Raw genomic sequence first — 26,615 nt, forward strand, 5'->3', positions numbered from 1 at the left:
GGCCTGGCCATTGACAAATGGCTGGATTCGCCACCAGCCGTCGTTACGTCCCCGGACCAGACTGGCACCCCGGGTCGGGGTTGAAAGGCGGCTGGCACGGCAGGGAATTCTTGCAGTCCCCACCCCTGACTCTCAAGGAACTGGGTAAGAGTGGCGAGGACGTTTACCGGGTCACCAGATCCCCGTTCCAATTTCAGGTAATTGAATATTTAATGTACGGTCATTGCAAATTCATCTTTCCATGGAAGAATCACACTGGACCCTTCCTGAACACTTTGGGGTGTATTTTGGTCTGCTGATCATAAAAATCACCTTAAAATGTTCCTATCATGAACTAGTTTAAAAAAATATACCATATTTTAAGTCTACTGGTATATTACCACAAAACAAGCTAGTTTGATCAGTCCAAGCGTGCCTGGGCATGCAGTCAGTGCAGGCCCTATGCAAATGTTGTCTTGGGCCTGGGCATGCTTCCAACAGATGTAGACAGTCTCTTAAAAGTGCTCACATAAACAAGTGCTATGCATTACACTCCTATTCTTCCGGCAATAGGATAGGGGAGGCTTCCCAAACAAGGATCTGTGATTAATAGGCCTTAATCACCTTTAGATGTCAGCACAGCTTGCATGTTGCTGGCCAGGTTCCAAGGCAGGTACAGAGGGTGGGGTTTGGGGATAACTGGGAGGGAGGAGTCACCGGTTCAGGGGAGGGCCAGCCCATAAGCACATACATACAATACACATAGTGGTAGCACCACTGGGAGTAAGGGTTCAATGGAGGAAATGGAGTCTCCTGTGACGCGCTGGACTCCTCATGTTTGTTGTGCCACATGTGCTGTCAACCTGAGAACATGGCTCAGAGGAACATTATGCAATTAAACATGTTACATTCAATAAAAGTTAATATTTCTCCAACTTCCTACATGATGCAATAATTCTGAAATTATCTTTGTGTTCAGCTTCAAGTTGCCCATCATAATTCCCCTTTTTTTTTCAGGAAGCAAATCTTCTGGGGGGGGGGGTTGGGAATTGTTTTCCAGTGCTGTAACTCTGAGAGTCGTGCTGCAGTCATTGTGGATGTTGCCTCCCAAATGCCCTTGAACTGAGCACTGGAGGCCACATCAGAATATTTAACAGTTAACTTGATGTCACTTGGAGGTTAAGGGTGTTAGAAATAGAAATACCTTAACAGAAATTGCTCGAGACAAAAATTGAGAATAAAGAACATTTATTATAACAACAATGCAAAGTTGGGTGCTTCCCCTTACCCTGGGAATACACACCTACACTGGGGCTCACCCAACTTTTATACAGGTTATTTCAGTGTAGAGGTACCCTCCCCCCCCTTAACATTCTTCTGCCCCCTGGATGGGTTTGGCATTAGGCAATCCTTCCTGCCTACGTGCAGTTTCAGTGGACTTGGAGGACCAGGGGATATCCTGTCGGTGTCTTCTCATGTCATTATCCCCATGGTCCTTATTCACAACCTTGCCCTTGTCCCCATTCACACCTTTCCAATTCTCAGGGCTACAGTCCCTTCATGTGCAGAATTTACTAATCCTGTCTAGGGTTTACTAATTAAATATGCATAACTTGATATATCTGTATGGCTTACTAATTATATATGTAGAACTTGGTACTTCTGTCTAGGGCTAGGAGACCCTTATCTCATCCAGACTATCTCAACTTCCTACATTCTATTATTCCTTACCTCTCCTCATCTTAGGATCCTGTCTAAGGACTAGAAGGTTCTTATCTTACATAGGCTGACTCTGCTTTCTGCATCCTAATTTCCATTCTTAGCCTGTTCATACTGGTTTAATCCATCACTCCATGTGTCTGTACTAGTTTCCCCATCTTTCATATTTTTATGTCAAGTTTACTCATCTCTCACAAGGGTGTCGGAAACCTAAAGGTATCAATCTTCGCCCACGTTTAGTTATACTGAAATGATCATTTATTACAAATGTAATTTAACGTACTGAATATTTTTGAACCTGTTCCTGGATGTTTGAAGCTCACTGAAATAATACATGAAAGTCTGTAGACACCGGGATAGAAATAAAGACTCAATGCTGGAGAAACTCAGCAGGTCAAACAGTGTACTTTGTATAGCAAAGGATACATATTCAACGTTTCGGGTTAGAACTCCACATTACTGAAGACCTCAAGCCCAAAACGATCGTATTTTTACCTTTCAGAACGTGTCACAAAATTTGTTGTTTTTGTAGCAGCGTCCACAGTGCAAACATTTATATATAAACCACTGTACAAAGTAAGTTAAAATAGTGCAAGAAAAAAAAAACAAAGTGAGGTACTTGTCTGTGGTTCATTGTTCATTCAGGAATCTACTGGCTGTAGGGAAGAAGCTGTCCTTGTACTCATCTTCAGGCTCCTGTACCTTTTTCCCCCCCCACCTCCCCGATGGTAGCAGTATGAAGAGAGCATAGCCTGGGTGGTGGGGATCCTTGAGGATGCAGGCTGCTTTCTTAAGACACTGTGTCTTGTAGATGTCCTCGATGGAGTAAAGTCTGGTGCCCGTGATGTTGTTAACAAGTTAACAACCCTCTGGAGTTTTTTCCTGTCCTGAGCATTGGCCCTTCCATATGAGACGGTGATACAACCAACCAGAATGCTTTCCACTGTAGAAGTTTCAAAGAGTCTTAAATTTGCTATTAAAAATACACTCTTTGACCTATAGACCACTGGTCTGGAAGCATTGCTACAGGATCTATATGTGCTCTGATTAATGGGGTTTCACTTGACCACTGTAACTCAATATATTTCATAGAAATAGACTTTCCTCTGCCCAACCTCAGCTCATTTGTCACAGGAGCCATCTCACGTGTTTAAAGACTTCTTGCTTGTTTTTGAAATTAAGCTTGTTCAAAACACTGTAACCTGTATCCCGGCTTGTAGCAGGTCCCATTGGCTCACCACTGCGTACCAGTTGGACCTATTCTGGTGACTAGCCATGTTTTAAAATTCATATGGGGATCAATTAGTCTTGAAAAATGAAGACTTGTAAAAATAATGCCATCTCAAAAGCTGAGTTCTCAACTGTGACATCTGGTTTTTTTTAGTATTTATTTTCTGAATGTAGCCTATTGATTTCAGACATGCAAGACATTGAATGTTTCAGATTATTATTTAAATGGCACGTGATTGCAGCACACTGCTGTGCAGAAGGACTTGGGAGGGCTTGTGCAGTAATCACAAAAGGTTGGTTTGCAGGCTATCAAGAAGTCAAATGGAATGTTTGCTAGAGGGATTGAATTTAGGAGCAGGGAGGTTATGCTTCAACTGTACAAGGTACTGGTGAGGCCACATCTGGAGGACTGCGTCCAGTTCTGGTCTCCTTACTTGAGGAAGGATGGACTGGCTTTGGAGACGGTGCAGAGAAGATTCACCAGGTTGATTCCAGAGATGAGGAGGTTAGACTACGAGGGAAGATTGAGTCGTCTGGGACTGTACTCACTGGAATTCAGAAGAATGAGAGGGGATCTTCTAGATACATATAAAATTATGAAAGGCATAGATAAGAGGTAGAGAAGTTGTTTCCATTGGTAGGGGAGACTAGAACTTGGAGACATAGCCTCAAGATTCAGGGGAGTAGATTTAGGACGGAGATAAGGAGGAACTGCTTTTTCCCAGAGTGGTGAATCTGTGGAATTCGCTGCCCATTGAAGCAGTGGAGGCACCTCAGTAAATATATTTAAGACAAGGTTTTACAAAGTAGGGGATACGGGGAGAAGGTGGAGAGATCAAATTGGATCATCCACGATCGCATTGAATGGCGGAGCAGGCTTGACGGGCCGGATGGCCGACTCCTGCTCCTATTTCTTGTATTTTAGTTTTAGGACTTCTGTTCCTCAAATAAAAATTACTTCCAGGATGTGGGTGAGGTCAACGTTTATTGCTCATCACTTGAGAAAGTAGCGGCATACTTCCTTCTACAGCCACTGTTAATACCATCAACATATTCCAAGTTAGGATGGTACAAAGTTATGAATTTAGGAAGTGCTATTTGAGTGCTCTGGGCTGATAAATACAAGGCATTTGGTAGATGGAATTTTTCAGATTTATTGTCAGAGCACAGACACAACATCACAGTCAACCCTGAGATTCTTTTTCCTGCAGGTCAGATAGAATTACCACTTATTGGTAATGTTAAAAAAAACTGTACACGTGCAATACGGAGAGAAAAAAAATCAGTAAAGTGCAAAAGTAAAAGTCCTTGAGTAAGTCCCTGATTGAGTTTGTTGTTGAGGAGACTGATGGTGGAGGGGGAGCAGCTGTTCCTGAACCTGGTGGGGCGAGTCTTGTGGCACCGACACCTCTTTCCTGATGGTAGCAGCAAGAATAGAGCGCGTGCTGGGTGGTGTGGATCCTTGATGATCACTGCTTCTCTCCCACGGCAGCGTTCCCTGTAGATGTTCTCGATGAGCAAGGAGGGTTTTACTTGTGATGTTCTGGACTGTGTCCACTACTTTTTGCAGGACTTTCCACTCAGGAGTATTGGTGTCCCCATACCAGACTGGTCTGCACACTTTCCACCACACATCTGTAGAAATTTTCCAAGGTTTCTGATATCCTATCAAACATCCACAAACTCCTGAGGAAGTAGAGGCACTGACCTGCTTTCTTCATGATGCCATTTTTTCTGTTGGGTCCAGGAAAGATCCTCCGAGATAGTGACTCCCAAAAGCTTAAATTTGTTCACCCTCTCCACCATTGATCCCTTATTGATCATTAGATCAAATACCTCTGGTTTTCTCTTCCTGAAGTCGAATCAGTTATTGAAGCAATTATTGTACTGTTGTAGCGTTATGCTTGGAGGGAGTGGGCAGAACCAGGGCTAACAGTTGTTAGCCCTGGTTCTGCCCACTCCCTCCAAGTGTACCGCTGCACTGTGATGGAAGAAATAAATGTTTAAGGTTTTGGATATTGAGTGAGCTGATTTTTCCTGTGTGATACTGAGCTTGAGTTGTTGGAAGTGCACTCATCTCGACAAGTAGAGAGTGTTCCAAGATGTTCTTGACTTGTGCTTCGTAGATGGTTGTTTCTGTTGTTAGGAAGAGATTTACTTGGCACAGGATACCCACCCACAGTGCCACCCACAGAATAGAGTGGGCAGATCCTGTTGAGTTTGTGAACACCCCCAACATATTAATGGGGAGGGAGATTAATTGATGGAAATGCCATTATAGTATCGAGGTATGGTGGTTGGAATCTTTTGTGGAATAAATCATTGTGTAGAACTTTAGAGGCACAAATGTCACCATGACGGAATGTTATCTAGGTCAACATTTTGAACACCATGATTTGTATCGTAAAGATACATAACCGACATTTCAGGCTTAAGCCCTACCTTGACCAAGGGATCCAGCCTGAAACGTTGGTTACATACATTTATCTTTGCTATATAAAGTACGCTGTGTGACCTGCTGAGCTTTTACTTCAGTCATTATCTAGGGCTTGTTGCATGCAGGTATGAGCCAGTTAATTTGCCCCGGAGTGGCAGACATTGTGATGGAAGTAAAGTCATTAATGGAGCAACTGGTTGGGCTGAGACAGTGTCCTCAAGGATCTCCTGCACTGAAGTGTTGTGGATGGGATGATGGACCAACTAACAACCGATTACCATTGCACAGCACAGTAAAAACCCCTGATATGCAGCACCTATAGGGATTGGCAGATGCCAGATAAGTGAGGCGTGCCATTTTTAAACTTTGTATTTTTTTTGAACCAATATATTCTCTGCAATTTTTTGTTTGGCCGGTTGCTTGAATTCCGGATAACAGGGGTTTTACTGTATATAACTCCAAGCACTGCAATATTTTCCCCATTGTTGCCCATTTATTTTAGTTCCACCTCAGCCTCTTGATGTCATCCATTTTCAAGCGCATCCATAACCATATCTGTGGATTTTGGTCCACATTTGGAACCGGGCTACGAGGAGGATTCAAGCCTTGTGGTCCTGGCGATACCCACACTAGACTTTGAGCAGGCTGTCAGCAAGCAGATGTCCCATGAGGAGATTGTTGATGACGCCACCCATTACTCCTAATGATCAGATGTGATGCAGTGTTGGATTAAATTGTGTGGGCAACTTTCTGTACAGCCATTGTTATAACTACTGAATTAACTCGGCTAAAAGTGCAACGAGCTCTGGAGTGCACATCTTCAAGTCAAGTTTTTTGTCATCTGATTGTACTAGTGCAACCCAACTAAACTGCGTTTTATGATCCTCGGTGCAAAGCACGCAGACACACAAGAGATGTATGGTAGAAAGTGTGCAAACCACTCATACAGTCAAATAATACATATGCAGGACAGGTATTTAATCTATACAAATAAATAAATGAATATTGATTCATGAATATGAAGCTCAGATGGTCAGTGTGAGCAGTTCCTTTGGTCGATCAGCCTTCTCATTGACTGCGGGAAGAAGCTATTCCTCAGCCTGGTGGCGCTGGCTCTGATCTTCCCGTATCTCTTCCCCAATGGGAGCAGCTGAAAGATGCTCTGTGCAGGGTGGAAGGGGGTCCTCAGTGACTTTGCGCGTCCTCATCAGACAATAATCCCAGGAGATCACCTCGATTGGGGCGGGGAGGGGGAATATTGTCCAGAGTCAGTCGCCCTGCATCCACTTTCTCACCTCGAGTGAACAGAATGGAAACTAGCTTGTGTCTTGACCCACAACACCGAGCATTCAATCCACCCCAGTGAAACTGCTCAACACATGGAGGTCCCCCAGCAGATTGTTTCCCCCCCCTCCCCCCAAGGATCAGTGAGGTGAAAGGCCTGTATCCAAGGTGAGACCTCAGTTCTGTTCACCTCATTATGGGAAGGATGTGGAAACTGTGGAGAGGGTGCAGAGGAGATTTGCCAGGACATTGCCTGGATTGGAAAATAAGTCTTTATGAGGCAAGGTTTGCGGAGCTGGGGCTCTTCTTTTTGTAGAAGGATGAGAGGAGACTCGATGGAGGTCTTCAAAATACTGAGAGGCATTCATAAGGTGGACAGCCAGTGCCTTTTTCCCGGGGTCGGAGTAGCAAACAAAGTGAAGGGAGAAAAGTTAGGGGAGTAAGTTTTTTTTTTCGAGAGTTGTGGGTGCCTGGAGTGTCTTGCCAGGGATAGTGGTGAGGTTGGCAATAGAGGAATTTAAGAGTCTCTGAGACAGACACATGGATGAGAGAAAACAGAGGGTTACGAGGTAGGAAGGGTTTTTTTTGGTACGTATGTATAGGTTGGCCCAACATCGAGGGCTGAAGGGGCTGTACTGTGCTGCAGTGTTCTATGACTTTAATCCTTGTGGAGACAAAGCCACATTTTCAGAGCAAACTCATCCTCCATCATCAGATAGCCATGGAACCTGACTATCTCTGAAGCACCCAGCTGGTTTTCCGTCCCATTCACCCCATCCCACCATGTGCTACCTCTTTTGAAGGGACCTAATAGGTTCCACTTCCCTCTTCTCTCCCCATTTTCCTGCAGTTTGTTTGCTGCTTTCCAATTCCCTTCTTAAAAAATGAATTGAGTGTGCTTCCAAAAGCTTTTTAGGTGGATTATTCCACCTCCTAACTTGTCCTGTATGAAAGAAAATTATTTGCCCTCGGCTAACTTATGAATCTATGTCCTCTGGTAACACGGCATCTGTGGCATGTGTTCGTTTAATTTGTTTTCATTTTAATTTCACAGTCACAAATCCTTCCATCACACGACCCAGCACCACCCAAATACACCAATTAACCTACAAGCGCCAAACGTTTTTGGAAAGAGGGAGGAAGCCAATGCAGGTCATGGGGAGGATGTTCAAACTCCTTAGAGACCACGTCGGATTCAAACCCAGGTTGCTGTTGTTCAGAATCATGTTTATTGTTATGAACGTGTGGCAGGGAATTTGTTGTGCTAACCTTGCCGTCCAAATTTTCTTCAGCAATTTAAAGGGCCTGGATTTGATCCTGACCCCCAGCACTGCCCAGATCAAGGGTGGCTTACCTTTTAGTTTTTAATTTAGACATACAGAACAGTATCAGGCCGTTTCGGCCCACAAGTCTCTGCTGCCCAATTAACCTGTTCCCCCAGTTGGCTACCCCTGGTCCGTAATCATATGGGTGCTCCGGTTCTCTTGCATACCCCAAAGGGTAGTTGTGGGAAAGAGGTTTGGGGTTAAGGAGGGAGAGGAAGTCGACTGACCAATGGAGAGCTAGCATGAACTCAATGGGCAGCATGGTGGCCTCTGCAAGTCAATATCAGAAGCACCTTAGAACAGAGGGTTATATGCAAACATATTTGGGCGGCATGGTGCGTTCAACACCATTGCAGCGTGCCCGGTATCGTTGCGGTGTCTCTAAAAATAACCGTTGGGGAAGCTTTGAAGGCCTTGCAAAGTGAGCATTGGACACTTTAATATGATGAGCTGCAAAACTTGATTTGTGAAACACAGCAGTTGTTGGAGAAAACCAATGAAAAATGTGTTGCTTTGGTTACGGTGGTTACTATAACAACTCGCTGGATGATTCAGGGAAATGTCACAAAGTACCAAATGATTTTTAAAGCCAGGATTGAGCTCAGCTGCTTTTCCCAAAAAATCCTTTTGAGTTTTGTACTATTCCTGACCGCCACCCTTTAGGGTTCCATCAGTTCCACAAGACTCGCACCACCAGGTTCAGGAACAGCTCCTCCCCCTTCAACTCAAGGACAAACTCAATCAGGGACTAATTTAAGGATTGATTGATTTTTTAAAAATTCTCTCTGTATTGCACAGTTTGTTTACATTTATTATCTGTTTACAGTTCCTTGTGATATCTGTCTCTGATACTGACAACAGGGCATCATTCAGCAGAGTGAATCCTCCTTGCAAGGCGTCAAGCCCTGACGGCGTAGCTGGCAGGGGACTTGGGCCAACCAACTAGCTGGAGCGTTCACGGACATTTTCAGTCTCTCACGCCTGCAGTTGGAGGTTCCCACCTGTTTCAAGAGGGCAAAATCATCGCAGTGAGCTGCCTCAATGTCCATCGCCCAGTCGCACTCTCGTCTACTGTTTGGTACGGAGGCGCCAACGCCCAGGACAGGATGCAACTCCAGAGGGTTGTTCACCTGGCCTGCAAAATCACGGGCGCCGGACTTCACTCCATCGAGGACATTGAAAGAGGCGGTGTCTTCAAAATGCAGCCTCTAACCTCAAGGACCCCGCCGCCACCCAGGCCACGTCCTCTTCACTCTGCTCCCATCGGGGAAAAGATACATGAGCCCGAAGACGAGCACGAGGACAGCTTCTTCCCCACCGCCATCAGATTCCTGAATGATCAATGAACCACAGACACTGCCTCTCTTTCACTTTTTTGAATTTTTTTAAACTTTTCAAACTTGCTGTCAAAATACTCTACATTTTCCAATCACATACAAGCTTCACCGTCCGTGTCCCCCTCCATTATCCCAATTAATGTATTCAGTGACAAAATTAAATAGAAATTACCTCACTTTGTCTTTTTTCTTTTTTTTTGCACTATTTTATTTATTTTGAAACGCGGTTTCTAGAAATCTTTGCACTGTGAAACTGCCGCAAGACCACGGATTCTGTGACATGGTCATGACAATAAATTTTGATTCTAGATTCTGATTTGAAAGCTCCTTATCCTCCCTGGTTCTCTTCAACCGCTGATTGCAGTTCGAGGACTCTTTTCTCAAAGCTCTTTATTTTTTCCGTGGGAACTTACCCTGGACATTATCTTTTTCCGGCAGGTCTAGTAGGCGTCAGTCCTCATTAGTGAGTACATGGATTAACTCACCCCCAGCTTCTGGTTCTGAGGTAAGTTGATATCCTCTTGACTTGAGAAGGCCCTGCCTGCTCACCTGAGGCACGAAAGAGGATGGCTTACAACGTAGGACAGCCCAAGGTTGGGCCCTTGACTGCCTGGCCTTCTTGCTCCATTCACTAATCTGCAATTTATCTTCTCCCACTCTGAATCTCTATCAAACCCTGTTTCAATAAACTTGGCTAACAAAGAAAAAGACCACAACAATCTGTATTTAAAATTTATAAATCAGTCATGCTTAAACTGCCACACATGAAAGAAATCCAAATTTCTACCAATATCCCTGAGCGTAAAGCACTGCAGAATGCAGTGGACCCAGTCCAGGACATCACAGGAAAAACCCTCCCCCACATCGGGAGCATCTACGGGGAGCAGCATCGATTATCAAAGACCCCCCCACCACCCAGCACACACTCTGCTGCCGTCAGGAGAGGGGTGTCGGTGCCACAAGACTTGCACCAACCAGGTTCCGGAACGGCTGCTCCCCCTCCACCATCAGACCCGTCAACTCATTTAAGGACTCTCACTTTTCTACTTTGTATTTTCTTTTCTCTCTGTATTGCGCGGGGAATTTGTTTACATTTCTATATTTGATTGCGAGTGTACAGATTTTCTTTTGCACTACCAATAAGTGGAAATACTGCCTCGTCCGCAGACAAAGGAATCTCAGGGTTGTACGTGATGTCATGTATGTACTCTGACCATAAATCTGAAATCTGGGAGAAGAAGTGTTTTCAAAGGCTTTGGACAATGAACTTTTGACGTGCAACACACAATAGGATCTCAGTAGGTCATGCAGGACCCATGAATAGCAATGAGCAGTTGACGTTGGAGCTAAGGCCTAAATTATCAACTACCTTTTGCTTTCCATGAATGCTGCATGGTCTCCTCCGCTTCTTCTATACTTTGGTGTGCTGCACTCGATCCCCAGCATTTGCAGACGTCCATCTCTTGACATGGTGATCTTCGTCACTCGAAAAAGCACTCAATTCACTGTTTAAATTTCTGAATTTTGATATTTAAAAAAAAAATTGGATGGGGGGTGTCAAGTTTATTGTCATCTGACTGCACAAGTTCAACTCGAGGATCCTTTGTACAGACACACAACCAGACTTAACACACCTACAGGCAACAATACCTACAGGTATTCATATATACAAATATTATTTCTGAATATGAGAGCCTTGGATGGTTAGTGTGAGCAGTTCCAGCGTTCTCACTGCCTGGTGGAGTTGGCTCTGATCCTCCTGGATCTCTTCCTTGACGGGAGCAGCTGAAAGATGCTGTGTGCGGGGAGGAAGGGTCCTCAATAATTTTGCACACTGTCCTTCCACAATGAGCCTGGTAGATCAGATCTACAATTATTTTGTGCACCCTCTTCAGACAATGGTCCCGGTAGATCATGCCAATGTGATGGGGGGGGGGGTGGTGGGTGGAGGCAAACTCCAGCGATCCTCTCTGCCACGAGGAGGGAGATGGTTCGGGTACAGGTCAGTGGGTCGAGGCAGAAAAAAAGTTTGGCACAGACTAGAAGGGCTGAAAGGCCACATCTGTGCTGTAGTGTTCTCTGGTCCTAAAGGCAAGATGCAACAAAACTTTACATAATTGAAAAACTTAAAAGGAGAAGTGGCAGCAGGAGGTTGAAGTGAAACATTAACTGTCTCCCCACAGAAATAAGCGTTTCCACCATTTTCCGATTTCAAATCAAATTGTGATGTCTCTCACCAAATTTCAGCCCACACTGGGCCTCGTAAATCTGCACATCCAGTGTAGCCGGGTCTCTTTCTTTGGCTTGGCTTCGCGGACGAAGATTTATGGAGGGGGTAAAAAGTCCACGTCAGCTGCAGGCTCGTTTGTGGCTGACAAGTCCGATGCGGGACAGGCAGACACGGTTGCAGCGGTTGCAGGGGAAAATTGGTGGGTTGGGGTTGGGTGTTGGGTTTTTCCTCCTTTGCCTTTTGTCAGTGAGGTGGGCTCTGCGGTCTTCTTCAAAGGAGGTTGCTGCCCGCCAAACTGTGAGGCGCCAAGATGCACGGTTTGAGGCGATATCAGCCCACTGGTGGTGGTCAATGTGGTAGGCACCAAGAGATTTCTTTAGGCAGTCCTTGTACCTTTTCTTTGGTGCACCTCTGTCACGGTGGCCAGTGGAGAGCTCGCCATATAACACGATCTTGGGAAGGCGATGGTCCTCCATTCTGGAGACGTGACCCATCCAGCGCAGCTGGATCTTCAGCAGCGTGGACTCGATGCTGTCGACCTCTGCCATCTCGAGTACTTCGACGTTAGGGATGTAAGCGCTCCAATGGATGTTGAGGATGGAGCGGAGACAACGCTGGTGGAAGCGTTCTAGGAGCCGTAGGTGGTGCCGGTAGAGGACCCATGATTCGGAGCCGAACAGGAGTGTGGGTATGACAACAGCTCTGTATACGCTTATCTTTGTGAGGTTTTTCAGTTGGTTGTTTTTCCAGACTCTTTTGTGTAGTCTTCCAAAGGCGCTATTTGCCTTGGCGAGTCTGTTGTCTATCTCATTGTCGATCCTTGCATCTGATGAAATGGTGCAGCCGAGATAGGTAAACTGGTTGACCGTTTTGAGTTTTGTGTGCCCGATGGAGATGCGGGGGGGCTGGTAGTCATGGTGGGGAGCTGGCTGATGGAGGACCTCAGTTTTCTTCAGGCTGACTTCCAGGCCAAACATTTTGGCAGTTTCCGCAAAGCAGGACGTCAAGCGCTGAAGAGCTGGCTCTGAATGGGCAACTAAAGCGGCATCATCTGCAAAGAGTAGTTCACGGACAAGTTTCTCTTGTGTCTTGGTGTGAGCTTGCAGGCGCCTCAGATTGAAGAGACTGCCATCCGTGCGGTACCGGATGTAAACAGCGTCTAACGTTTGTAGGGAAACACAAAAGGCTGCAGACGCTGTGATGGCAGTAAAAACACACTGAAATTCTGGACAAACTCAGTAGATCTCACAATGTCCACAGGAGGTTAAGATATATTATTGGCGCTTGGGTCTGAGCCCTTCTTCAAGGCACGTGCATATAGCAGGAGGGAAACTCTGGCTCCTTTCCCAGGGTCAAAATCATTTCTCACCACATCCAATTAACACCTTTCGGCTGCTGGTCTGGACTCGACCCCCCCCCCCCCCCCCCAATTCTTGCCCCTTGATCTCTCACGAAGATGCCTGCCTGCTTTTTGCTCATACCTTGAAGAAGGGCCCGGCCCAAAACGTCAGTAATATATCTTTACCTCCTATGGACGCTGCAAGACCGGCTGAGTTCCTGCAACATTTTTGTGTGGTCTAACACGTGCCCACAGCTACAGGATTAGTGTTACAGGAGACCAGGAATGCAGATAAGAGTCTACGACAGAGAGCTAAACCATCCCGATCTGTCCCAATCTCATTTGAGAGTATGAGCCCTGTATCCCTTTCTTCTCCAAATACCTGTTCAGGTGCCTTTTTAAAAATTATAATTGTACTACTTAAAAACAGTAAGATACCAAAATAATGATTTAATCGTTTATCCACTTCCATCAAGTGTGTGGTTAAAAATTATTTCTTTGCCATTTTGTGCTTCACAGCTGAAAATAGACGGTGGGGCAGTGCTGCTTTAAGTATTCTGGCAGGCTGCCTTTCTGATTTGTAAATGGAAAGCAAACACCTCAGCGAGAGCTGATTGTGGAGGCTGTGCGGAAGGCTTCACATCTCGGCTCACTTAACCCGAGCCCGCCTTTTGTTCCATCTGCACCAGGACCCGTTGAACAAGGATCTGGACTCCTTTGATCCGATCTGGCCACGGCGTAGAGTGAAGGATCTGAGGTCATGGTCAGCCAGCCCTGGGCGAGAGGAGACCCTGCATTTATTGAAACCTGCACAGAGGCTTTATTATGCTCCATTTGACGCAGCCAGGTAAGATAGCGTATTCATTGAGTGGCAGTCGTTGTCTCGATTCTGAGCATTGCTTTTATTGTCTTTTAACTCGTCCTTTTCTCAGTTATTCCCTTTCCATTTTTTCCTCCTCTATTTACATAAAGCGTACTGTGCCAAGGTGGAAAATTGGGTTGAATTTGGGGGGTGGGCGATGTGCAGCGTGACGGAATATCGGCAAGGGCAACACGACCACCACAAGACACGATTTAAATCTCACACTCCTTGTGCTGTCCTGAGGAGATCCAGAACTGTCCTGGCTGTCACTTTAAGCTGCAGCATTAAACCTGACTTGGATGAACACAAAACAAAATGCAGTTTCTCTTTTAGACCTGGGTATTAACTCCCGGTTAATGTTTGATCCCAGACATGGTTATTGGGGATTGCCGGATCTTGCTGTGTATTAACGGGCTGCAGTATATCCCATATTGCAGCAGTCACCACATTTCGGGAAAATGCTTGGTTGGTTATAAGGTTGCTTGGGGGGACAGGGTGTGGGGGACGCTCGAGGTTGAGCTGTAAGGAACAGCGCAGAGAAGAATAGCTTGGGCAGTAGATGTGGCAAAGAATTGTTGGCTTGTTGCCAAGGTATGTCAGTGGATGATAAAGTCAATAATATCATTAAGCCTGTGATTCATGCAACCACAACTGCAGAGAGACCTTGCAGAATGACTCTCTAAAGGCCTCATTAAAATATACGTACTTTGGAAACCCTTCTTGGACACAAGTGGGAACAAAATTCCATGAACTCTACGGATTAATCATTTTTCAGCCAGCTTGAAGCACAAAGTCACTTTATTCTGATGCCCACCCTCTTTCCTGGGGAAATCTGTAGGGCAGAATCTCTAACCACCTGGCTGCAAGGACACTGAGGAAATGGAAACCATCCCAGGGCATTGATTCACAAGACCCCCATTAACCTTTGCAAACGACCAGGACCCACACTGCGTCTATGTCTGTGCGCGCGCATTTGAGCACGTGTCTGTGGCGCGCTTGTGCATGAGATACATATTGGACAATGGATTCCTGTGAAATGTGACTGAAGTTGGAACTGGTTTTCACCCCTTGCGTATCAAGTGGCTGGCTGTTCAGAAAACACGAGACTAATGCTTTCCCATAATCTCCGTGCTTTTTTTATTTACCATGCAGAAGAAGCTATTTCCACCCATTGAGACCCATGCCATCCAATTACACCCAACTAACCTACAACCCCTGAACGTTTTTGAAGGGTGGCAGGAAACTGGAGCACCCGGAGAAAACCCACACAAACACAGGGAGAACGTGCAAACTCCTTACAGGCAGTGCCAGATTCGAACCCGGATCTGTAAAACCGCTGCGCTAACCATGCCACCCACTGAGATTCACTGGGTAGTGAGTTCAGACAGCTGCTTTTTATCCCTTGAAGGTAAATCCATTCTGAATTGGGCATCAGTAAAACACGAAAGTCTGCAGAAGTTAAAGCTCAACGCTGGAGAAACTCAGCAGGTCAAACGGTGTCCTTAATGTAACAAAAATAAAGATATGTCTGCTACATGAAGGACACTGCTTGAATGTTGAATTTCTCCAGCATTGTGCTTTAACTGAATTGGCCATTGGTTTGCCTTCCCACTCCACTCCTCTTTCCCTCACTTGATAACTTCATCCAGAACTCTGTTAAACTCCAGCAAAGAAAGCAAACTGCTGGAAACCTTGGTGCATTCGTAGCGGCAAAGGGCTCACATCAGGACTGAAAGTGCAGAGGGAAGAAGTGAAGGGGTGAATGGTGAGTGAGCTGCCAGCTGGGAAGTGAAGGGTGGGATGAGTTGAGGAGGAGGGGAACAATAGATAGATGGAGGTGGGGGGATGGAAATGTAAGGGGGAAAAAAATAGGTAGATGCGTGCTGGTGGGGAAGGGGAGGAGAGGAGGAAAGTAGAGATGGTTTAGTAGGAGGTAGGTGGGTCCAGGTAAGAGAGGGATGATGGGCAATTGGAACCAGGTAGAGGAGGGGATATGAAAGATGGACCAAGGGGGAAGAAAAGTTCAGATTTATTGTCAGAGACATCACATACTACCCCGAGATTCTTTTTCCTGCGGGCGCAGCAGAATTACCACTTATTGGTGGTGCAAAAAGATACCCCTGTTCTCAACATACACTTAAACAATTAGCCCTCAACATGTGACCCACTCGAGTTGCATACACCCACACATACAACCAAATTTTAAAAAATACTATACATTAAAGGTTCATTTGTTGAAAATCTTTTTGAAAAATTGCTTTAATACTTCGTTGAGATGTGTGAATCTGACTTGTCTCCCTTTCCCTGTCAGCTCACCTCTACCAAATGGAGCAGTGGACATCGGGCCCTTGGGCCACTTGATGGCCAGAAGGCAGTGCTCCTCGTCCTGCCTTCCACACAGCCGCCAGGTGGAATATCCTCTCCGTTCGCTCTCTGACAGGGCGGGTCTGGGGAGTTTTGGCGTGGACCTCAAGGTCTCTTTGTTGGACAGCGGGAAGAAGAGGGCAGAGCTGGTAGGCCGCCTCAAAGAAGCGCACCACCTCCTGGAAGAGCAGACAGTCCAGCTGCGGAAATGTGAGGGTGAGCTGTCGGAAAGCAGGTCCAAGATCGAGATGCTCTCCCTCAAGCAGAAAGTAAGTGCCTTGTCTCCCATTCTATTCACCCCTCACAGATGTGTTTGCAATGCTAGGTGTGTGTGTGTGTGTGTGTGTGTGTGTGAGTGAGTGTGTGCGCGCACTCACACCTACCTATTGTGTGCAGACCACTCCGAGTGTCTGCCTGCGTGAGTCGTTGTAGAGGTGTCTCCTTCAGTTTTGGTGAATGCATCGTGAAGGTGAGAGCAAGTAGCACGTGCAGAACCCGACCACCCGCAAGTTCCATCCAAACCCACCATCCTGATAAGTTCAAATTGGTTATCATCTGATTGTACAAGGCCGATCTGACGCAACTTTCTCTGGACCTCGGTGCAAAACATGCAGACACACAAGTAGACATAATGCACATGCAGACAGATGAGTATGTGCATACATATATAAGAATAAATAAATATTGTTCAATAAAGATTGTCTCAGAGGGTTTGTATGAGCAGTTTAATTCAGTCTCACTGTTGGAGGGAAGAAGCTGTTTCTCAGCCTGGCAGTTTTGGCTCTGATACTCCTGTTTCTCTTTCCCGACGGGAGTAGCTGAAAGATGTTGGGTGCAGGGTGGAAGGGGACCTCAGTGATTTTGAAAGCCCTCTTCAAGCAAGGGGTGGGAGAGGGGGCAGGAGTGATTCTGTCGCTCTTATGGTCCTGTGGATTGACTTCAGATCCAATGCTCCACTGCAGCAGTTTCAAACTGCTCCCCTAAACTCACATTCCACCTTAAGTAATCCCTATGCCATAGGTGCTCTGTCAGGGATTGCTTAAGGTGGGATGTGAGTGGAAAGAAAAAGTTTGAAAACTACTGTTTTAATCGTACTTCATTGACTCGTTATGTGCACGGTTTCAGAACTCCGAAGGAAATGGGCCAGTGACAATTTTTCTCAAGCAAAATATTTCAGTAACAAGTGGGTCTGGAGCAGTGATTCTCAACTTTCCCACTCACATCCCACCTTAAGCAATCCCTTACTAATCACAGAGCACCGACGGCAGAGGGATTGCTTGGGGTGGAATGTGAGTTCAGGGGGGCAGTTTGAAAACCACAGCTGTACAGCAACCGTACTGTGATGCAAAACACACACAATGCTGGAGAAACTGAGCAGGTTAAACAGTGTGCTTTATAGCAAAGATAAAGATTTATAATTAACATTTTGGGCTTGAGTCCTTCATCAAGATCTGAGCAAAATGTAAGCAGTTGTCCTGATTTGTAGTTCAGGGATTGCCTACAATTTGCTCATTCGATGATGAAGGGTTGAAGCCCAAACCATTGGTTATATATCTATATCTTTGCTATATAAAGTACACTGACTTGCTGAGTTTCTCCAGTGTTATGTTTTTACTTCAATCACGGTGTCTACAAGCTTTCGTTACTCCTACCACACTGTGATGCAGCCAGCCAGAGCGCTCCCAACAGAGCTCCCTTAGAAAGTTGGCAGGAAGGTGACCGGTAGCCTTACCCGCTTCAGTCTTCTCAGGAGGTGCAGTCGCTGTTGTGCCTTCCTGACAAGTGAAGAGGTGTCATGGTTCCTTCATCGACACTGAGGTTAAAGCTGGAACACGACACTCAAAAGTTGTTTGGGAGTCCCACCACATGAAAGACAGCAACGCTTTGCAAAAAAAACTTTTTGAGGACAGTTAAAACAATGGGGCAGTAAATGCAGGTCATTTTGTAAATGAATAAAAATAATTTACAATACAGGTCCGCAATCCTATATCCGGAACCCTTGGGGGACAGTGGGTTCCGAATTTCGGATCTTTCTGGATTTCAGAAAGCCAGATTTAAGCCCACCTGAATTGTGATGCCGTATCCCCTTCCAGTCACGCTGCTGTCTCACCATCCCCCCCCCTCGCTCGCCCGAGTCGCGCTGCCGGTCTCACCCCCTCCCCCCACCTCGCCCGCCCGAGTTGCGCTGCTGGTCTCCCCCCCCCCCCCCCCCGCCCACCCAACTCGCGCTACCGTTTCTCTCCCCACTTGCTGGATTTTGGAGCTTTCTGGATTTTAGATGTCCAGATAAAGGACTGTGTACCTGTACTTACAATTCCAGAAAAACTTTCAAGTTAAGCCTTTTTACCTGCCAAACAGCAGAATGTGAAACTTGCCTCAAGGCTGAGGGGTAATTTTCAAAGTTCAGGTTTATTGTCAGAATACATACATAACATCACATATAGCCATGAGATTCTTTTTCCTGCAGGTGAGACAGTATTGGGAAAAAAAAGTACTTAACGTACATGTAAATGAATAAAGAAATGTAAATAAATTGATTGTGCTGAACAAAGAGGAAAAAGAAAATTGATAATGTGCAAGAGCCCTGAGGAGGAAGAGCTGTTGAGGAGTCTGATGGTGGAGGGGGAGCAACTGTTCCCGAACCTGGCGGTGCGAGTCTTGTGGCACCTCTTTCCTGATGGCAGCAGCGAGAACAGAGCATGCGCTGGGTGGTGCGGATCCTTGATGATTGCTGCTGCTCTCCAACGGCAGCTTCTTTCCCCGTAGATACTCTCAATGGCAGGGAGGGTTTTGCCTGTGATGTCCCGGGGTCTGTCCAGTCCACTGCCAATGCAAGTGGAAATTTTTATTGAAGTACAGTTATGCTTAATGACTTCAATTGATATTTTAGCAATTGGAAAATTCCATTTCTCAGCTGGAAGGAGAGAAGAACTTGCTGGAATTGTCGCACCTTGAAGACCAGAAGAACAGTGGATCGTTGAAAGACAAGTAAGATAGACTTGTTGATTAATGCCCTGCTGGTAGTTTGTATTCATCTGCTACTGACTGGCAGTGTTTGCATCAGAAGTCCAATATAGACTAGCCATTCTCAATGGGTCTCTACAAATTTAACTTGTTGGGGGTGGTGGGGGGCCTACGGAATGAAATGTGGTCAGTTGGAGAGAAGTATAGAAGAAGCCAACTAAACAATTGGTTCACCATGTCGCGGTCCCACACTTGCGCGAGTCTGGAACAGCCGTTCGCCACTGGCGAGGGAAGTAACGTGCGTTGCTCAGATCAGAATGGGGGTGGGGTTCCAATGATGTGATGGGCCACGTGTATGTGCAGGACCGCAGGAGGATGAGGTTAGGAGCGTCCCGGGCCCTTTGCGTGGCGGAGAACCAATGAGAAGGGCAGGGGAGGCTTTGGTGAGGGGTTTTCCTTTTGGGAAGCTGTGGTTTAGATGAGAATAAAGAAGGTCGGAGCCATTTTCTGTGCTGAAGGAAGAGTGAGCATGTTCTTTTAAATGTGTGTATTCAGTCTCTGCAACAGGGAAGGGTCAGGGTTGTGGAAGAGACAAGATATTCTTCAATATCGAAAGAGAGGAGGAATTCTTCTTTCTCTCCTGCCAAGCCTTTGGGTTTCCCCAGCAGGTTGTCTTTTCCTTCAGTCCTACTGCCACACTCACTATCACATCGCAGCAGAACAGGATGCCATTCTGCCCACTATTGCAAGTACTAGCTCTTTTTAAACGACTGCCACATTCTGACAATTTTCCTTTCCATTTACATGCAACCCCCCCCCCCACCCCTTGACATGACTGTTGAATTTGCATCTTCCACCCTTTCTGACTGAATTTAATTGTTGATTTAAAACACACACAGGGATGCTGGAGGAACTCAGCTGGTCCATAAGAGGTAAAGATAGATTGCCTGAGCCCTTCTTGGCTGGACGCTGTGAGATGGGCTGAGCTCCTCCAGCATTTTTGTGTTTTTTTTACTGCAATCACAGCATCATGTTTCACTGAATTGTTGAATTGAATCAAATCGTATCAGATGCTCTGAAATGTCCTAAGAGGCCTGGTTTTGCACGGTACCCAGGGAATCCATCTTGTACATCAGGTAATGCAGGAATAAAAGAAAATAAGGGCAGAGAGTAGTGTAATAGTAGTCAAGAAGTGCAGGACAAGGAGAAAGTTCTAAAAGATTGTGCAGTGAACAGAAAATAATGTACAATTTAAGTTCCCAGGAACTAATGCAGTTGAATTATCTCGATTCAAAACACTTCCGTTCCGTTCTTTTAGACGAACAATTTCTCTCTTAAAGGCCCTGCAACATACTTTGTCCTGATGTTAGAAATCTCTAAATAAACCAGGAACTGCTGGGATCACCTCAGTAAATAAGGAAGCATCTGCAGAAAGGGGAATGGCGTAAATGATTTAGGTTGCAAGCCTAACTCTGTTTCTCTCTCCACAGATGAGATGGAGCCTAGGTTTAGCAACCCCTGGGAAAAGATGTCATTTCAGGAGGTGACAGTGGTTAAGGCAGTGTTTCTCAACCAGGGTTCCCCGGAACCCGAGGGTTCCGCAAGAAACAGTGATAAATAGGCTAATGCATCTTTGAGTAACTTTTGTTTAACTTTATATTCGTAATTTTACTATACATGGATGGCATATTGTTGGAAAATTCTTTGTTATTATAATAAAGGCTTCAATCTCTTATTATTTAAAATGAAAACCTCGGTGTGAGGTCTCATAAACCAGCAGGATGATGGTTTTATTTGCGATGCCAATAAATTTGACAAAAAAAGGGTCATTTTTTCCTTAAACAAGTTATCCAAAAAAAATATATGATGTTTACCACGTGAACTACGATTAAAAATATAAAAGAGATAGATATTAATAAGGGTATATAATAATTTTCATGCAGGGGTTCCCTGAGACGTGAAAACAATTTCAAGGGTTCCACAAGGGTAAAAAGAAACGCTGGGTTAAAGGGTTAATATTGGCTGAGATACCAAGAATAACTGTTGCTTAACAATGGGACCTTTCAAGGGCATCTCTGAGTCAGGCAAAGCATCAGTTTAAAGTCTTCTCCGACAGTACACATATCCTGGAGTGGAAAATTCCATCAATGTGCCAACGTAGGACTGGGAATGGACACCTGGAGGAATTTGAAAAGAAGGACAAAGGTTTTAAAAATTCACAGATAGTGAACATTACAGAGAGGGCGGTCAGCAGAGTTTGGGCTATTGTCGTTCCCTCTATTGTGAGACTTGAACTCACAATCTCCCGATTCACAAGTAAGACGACCACCCACTCAGCCGCAGGGGAAACTATAGAAGTGAGCGTGATTGGGGGATTCAAAAGCAATTGGGCCAGATATACAGAGAGGAAGGGTTTAGAGAGGAGGTTCTCAGCCTTTTCACATGCCACCTGATTAACCTCTGCGCACCTTTGGGGTAAGATTACTTCAGGCGGTATGTGAGTGGGTGGGGGTGGGGGGGGGGGGAGGTTGAGGACCACTGGTTTAGAGGTTATGGACCAAATGCAGAAAGGTCCAGAATGCCAACTTGGTCAGCATGGACAAGTTGGCTGAAGGGCCTATTCTGAGCTGCATGACACTGACTCTATGATCTCTGTCAAGAGAGGGATTTTTTACAGTCTAATCTTGCTGTTTGCGGTTTAAAGAACCCAATTGTCCCACTCAGAATTGTGAACAGCATAGTTAGCGCGACGTTATTGCAGTGACACAGGTTCGAATCCTGCGCTGTCTGCAAGGACCTTGCACGTTCCTGTGTCTGCATGGGTTTCTTCCAGGTGCTCTGGTTTCCTCCCTCCCTCCAAAACGTACTGGGAGTTGTCGTTAATTGGTGTATCTGGAGGGGAGTGGAATGGCCTGTTACCATGCTGTACATCTAAATTTAAAACTTTAAATTTAGAATTCTACATCTGGAAATCGAAATGGCAAAAGCAAAATCATCACTGGACCTGATCAGCCGTGGCTGTGAGCCAATGCCAAAATCACCCTCCCGCACCCTTCCCTTGTCCAAGGCGGAAGATCCACCTGAACAGGTAAAGGTCCTTGTTGTGTTTTGTCACGTCTGGGTTTCGTGGATTTAACGGCCTACGGTATTTCACCAAGACTAGCAGTTTAGCGCAATGCTACCTCAGCGCCAGCGACCCTCGGACGCTGTCTGTATATCCTCCTCATGTCCGTGTGGGCGAATCTGGCACACTCTGCAAGGAATTTGTACATCCTCCCCCGTGATCTGCGTGGGTTTCCTCCAGAGGCTCCCACTCTCTTTATTTAAAAAAAAACACATCCGAGGGGTTTTATGTTAATTGGTGTATTTGGGTGGCATGGACTCGTGGGCCAGAAGGTCCTGTTACTGGGCTGCACTTCTAAATATTTTTTACCATTGCAACCAAATTTACTCCAGAAATGTATTGATGGGAAGCTGAGCCACTCAAAATCCACTTGAAAACCAAATGTTCTTTTATCGTTTAGTACCTTAGTTATAAATGTGGGTGTGGAGTTTTGGACGAGAAATGCCTGGTCCAACGGCATTTCCCAGCCGTTTAGTCCTGTCTTAAAAAGAACTGAATTGGGTATGAAATGCATCCAGACGTAGAGCACGAGCCCGTGCCACCCAGTTGACTTCAATGTTTTGGAAGGGTCGGAGGAAACTCGCGCAGATACAGGAAGAACGTACAAACTCCTGACAGACGCTGCTGGTTTCGAACCGTGGTCACTGGCACTGTAATGGCATTGCGCTAACCGCTGTGCCTCTCCTATGGGTGATGTATCATCCAGCTGGAATTGAGACCCGAAGTGTCGCTGTACATAAATGCCTCTTTGACTCCCGCCTACACCTGCCATTCTTTATCTTGAACAAGCCCTCAATTTACTTCGTTGCTAAGGTTCCCTAACCTTACCATGTTTGTTTCTTGCTCCTAAAAGGACAAGGCTGACTCAGAACCCTTACTATGCTTTTAAATGCTTCCCACATATCAGATGTTGTTTTTCTCTGAAGCATCTGCTCAAAATTCTACTTCTGCTGTTGGACCTAGCCCGCTGCTAACTTGAGACTTTAACTCAAAGGACAACTCTTTCCATTTCATGACGATCTTGAAGCTTGCCAAATTGTGGCCGCCCTTCGCAAACTGTTCCTCCACAGGCACTTGCACGACTTGCCCATCTTCATTCCCTAATGTAGTAAAAAATCCCCGGTATCTATGGGGTTTGCAGATGCCGGATGTGCGAGTTTTACAGTTGCTTGAGACTAACTAAGAATAAACAGTTTAAAAGACAGTGCACAATGTAAAGTAATTTAAAACAAATCAGTTTTGTCGTCCTTAATTATGAAAAGTTTAATCAGGCAATTTGTACAGTTTTTTTTTTTGCATTGCCAATAAGTGGTAATTCTGCCTGGCCCGCAGGAAAAAGAATCTCAGGGTTGTACTCTGACAATAATCTGTAATTCCTGTAGTTTACAAAATTTAAATTCACTGGAGCTGTAAATGCTACACTAACCGTGCTCCTAATCATAATTAATCCCCCTCCCCCAAGTTTGCAGGCAAAGCCTCACAATGCTAAAAAAGATAAAGACATTTTACTAGGCAGAGAGAAGGAGACACTTTAGGAAAGTCGCCCCAGCGGTGCCACCATTTCATTCAAACACAACTTTATTGAAACTTTGTTCAAACAGCTACTGCGGGCAGGGTCACGACCGGGGCGCTCCGCTGGCTGAATGTTTTCTCCTATCTTCACCAAGCGGTCATGCGTGGCTTCACTTTTATTTATACTTATTTATTTATTAAGAAAAAAATCATTTATTTATTTTTTCCGGTTGCTTGGGGTTGCTGGTGGCTTGAATTCCAGATACTGGGGATTTTCACTAGACAAGTCTGAGAACATCTCCTCCCCAACTCAAGTAGAAGTCCAAAAATCCCGATGCCAGAAATCCGGACCACCTGAGAATCCAGACTTTTCATAAGCTCTCAAACTTACTGGGCTTTTGAGTGCTTGTGTAAGTGCAAAAAGCGGCCACACACGTTGACTTTATTTTGTTTTGATCAATGAAGAACGCTGTATTTGCTCATGAATAAACTATCAAAATTCACCTGTTCATCTCTTCTTTATTTCTCCTTAAATTTGAATTTTAAAAGTACTGCCCGAGAATCTGGACCGATGCAATCCCTGATCAGTCTGGAATTTCAGACTTCTACTGAATTGCATTCCAAACCTTTCCTTGACACAGATTCCACCCAAGTCAATAGATCCTCAATCACAAACATATTGATTTACACCCCACGGCTCTTTTGTGCACATACTTGTCCTTCAAAATCCCTGTCTGTTTGGAGGTCTCTCGTATATTTCTATTCCTTTATTGTCATGTAATATTACACAGAATTTCCTTCTGCCTGCCCAAGGCAAAGAGTCGCCCAGCGCCCCTTACAGTAAGAGAGAAAGAGAAACAGTCTCATCAGAAGACAGTGTCCGTGGATTCGCCCCCGAAGCTCCTGAAGCCGCACAGACTCCTGTCCGATCCATCATCGACCCGAGCTCCAGATCCAAACCTCCGACACGATCAATAAGCCTTCAGCACCCGAGGCCCTCCTTGCCCTCAGCACCCTCTGGATCGGACACCTAGTTCCCATGTGCCAGTCTCGAGCAGCCCGCAGCCTGTCATGATGAACCAATCAAAGTGATTGCTTCTACCAGATGGCATAAACATCACCATCTCCAGTTTCTGTTGAGCTGCCTCCCTTTCACTCCCCCCCCACCCACTTTCTTCCCCATGTCACCTTCCCCCAGCTCCCCCTCTCCTCAGAGCCAAAATGATTCTCACCTCTCCTCTTATCATATCCAATTAACACCTTTTGTTGGTCTGGACTCCTCCCCAACCAGTCTTCAGTCTTTATTCTGACACCTTCCTGTATTTTGCTTATCCCTTGAAGAAGGGCTCAGGCCCGAAACGTCGGTAACCTACCTTTACCTCCTGTGGACGCTGCGAGACCGGCCTAGATCCTCCACATTTACTGTGTGTTTTGACTACAATCACAGTGTCTGCCGATTTCATGTTTCACTCTTCTCAGTGCCATTCGTACAGCTTAATTTTCTGATCTCTCCAGGACATTATCCTCCCTGCTCTAATCCTCTGCCTGGTCAGTAATGCCACATCTCCTATTTTGGAACCCCCGACCTCCCACCCCCCCCCCCCCCCCCCCCCCACCGTCACACCTTAAAATATTGCACACAGGAATATTGAGCTGTTCTTGATAAACAAGAAGTCTGCAAAGGCAGAAAGACTGGGGTGATGCCAGTGCTGGAGGACAACACCCATGGAAAGTCACAGACAGTTGATGTTTTGCCCTTCGTCTGGATTTGGTTATCGACCTGCCATACTCTGTACAAGTAATCTAGCCTTCAAGACAAATTGCTGCGTTTTGGTGTGCGCGTCTCCTGCGGGATCCAGCTGCCCAGTCATCAGCTCCATTCAGGCTTCAAGCGGCTGTTAGTGGAGCCAACGGTGGTTTTATTTACAAACTCTGTGACCGCGGGGTCTAGGCCCAGGACGGTAGTGTCTGTGGTTGCCAACAGCTTCGAGGGGAAGCAGAGGACAGGTGCAGGGCACCAGAAATACCCCCCGGTTTGAGAAGGAGAAGCAGAGGAGGCAATCCACAGGACGGTGGACCAGCAAGGGACTCTGTGGCTTAACAACACACTGGAGGTGGGACGCAGGAGACTGTAGTCGGCTGATTCATATCAGGCGGCAGACTGGCTGGAGGGGTACCAGGTATCGGAACTGGGGGTGCCGAGGGCGCTAACGGTTTCCTGATCATGTCGGAGGTTCGTATTTGGATCTCGGGCTGCTGATGGCTTTGGCTGGACTCTGCGAGGCTGTGGGAGCGCTGGAGGCGAATCCACGGACAGGGTGGCTCTTGGGGGGACTCTCTTTCTCTGACTGTAAGATGTGCTTCAGGCTATTTCTGTCAATGGTAAAACTGTCTGTCTTACAGCAGGCAACAAAACAAATTCCATTTTTATTACATGACAATAAAAGGAATTGTGAATCTTGACAATCACCTTGAACTTGGTCTTCTCCTCCATAGCCCCATCCTGCAACTAACACCCTCTGCAATGAATCACTGCAGGACAAAGAGAGCTTGAAGGAGGAGCTGCAGTCGATGCAGGAAGCCCTGCGAGTTTACCAGGAGCGAGCGAAGGTGCTCCAGGGGGAGCGTGACAAAGCTGGAGAAGATCTCAGGAACGTGTGCGAGGTTAGTCTGCCCACTGGCCCAGTTTATTTGCCAGTCGGCTAGTCAAGAGGTTACTTGGCTCCTCTGCTGCCTTCCTGAGCGAGCTATCCAATTGCTCCCGCACACCTGCTCTTTGCGCCCCCCCCCTCCCCCCCCATTGGCCTGCAGCATCACAGGGTTTCAAAAACAGGCCCATCGAGTCCACACCTACCCACTTACCCTAATTCCTATTCTCCCACTGTCCAGGCTCCCTGCTAATACTGCAG

General features: G+C 46.0%; 1 protein-coding gene and 1 long non-coding RNA gene across 2 annotated transcripts in view; both read left to right on the forward strand.

The window, feature by feature from the left end:
- The window catches only part of LOC138745183 (early endosome antigen 1-like), a 159,551-nt gene that overhangs the window by 62,959 nt on the left and 69,977 nt on the right, over positions 1 to 26,615 (forward strand). The window contains exons 6-10 of the mRNA XM_069902240.1: positions 13,570 to 13,727; positions 16,054 to 16,375; positions 18,997 to 19,094; positions 22,026 to 22,158; positions 26,245 to 26,370. Coding sequence (XP_069758341.1) covers positions 13,570 to 13,727; positions 16,054 to 16,375; positions 18,997 to 19,094; positions 22,026 to 22,158; positions 26,245 to 26,370 — 837 coding nt within the window. The remainder of the gene's footprint in view (positions 1 to 13,569; positions 13,728 to 16,053; positions 16,376 to 18,996; positions 19,095 to 22,025; positions 22,159 to 26,244; positions 26,371 to 26,615) is intronic.
- LOC138745522 (uncharacterized) lies at positions 119 to 8,884 on the forward strand. Its single transcript, XR_011346320.1, has 3 exons — positions 119 to 197; positions 7,704 to 7,854; positions 8,801 to 8,884. It is a non-coding gene; the product is annotated as an uncharacterized lncRNA (long non-coding RNA).

This window comes from Narcine bancroftii, chromosome 11 (assembly GCF_036971445.1).
Source record: "Narcine bancroftii isolate sNarBan1 chromosome 11, sNarBan1.hap1, whole genome shotgun sequence".
NCBI lineage: Eukaryota > Metazoa > Chordata > Chondrichthyes > Torpediniformes > Narcinidae > Narcine > Narcine bancroftii.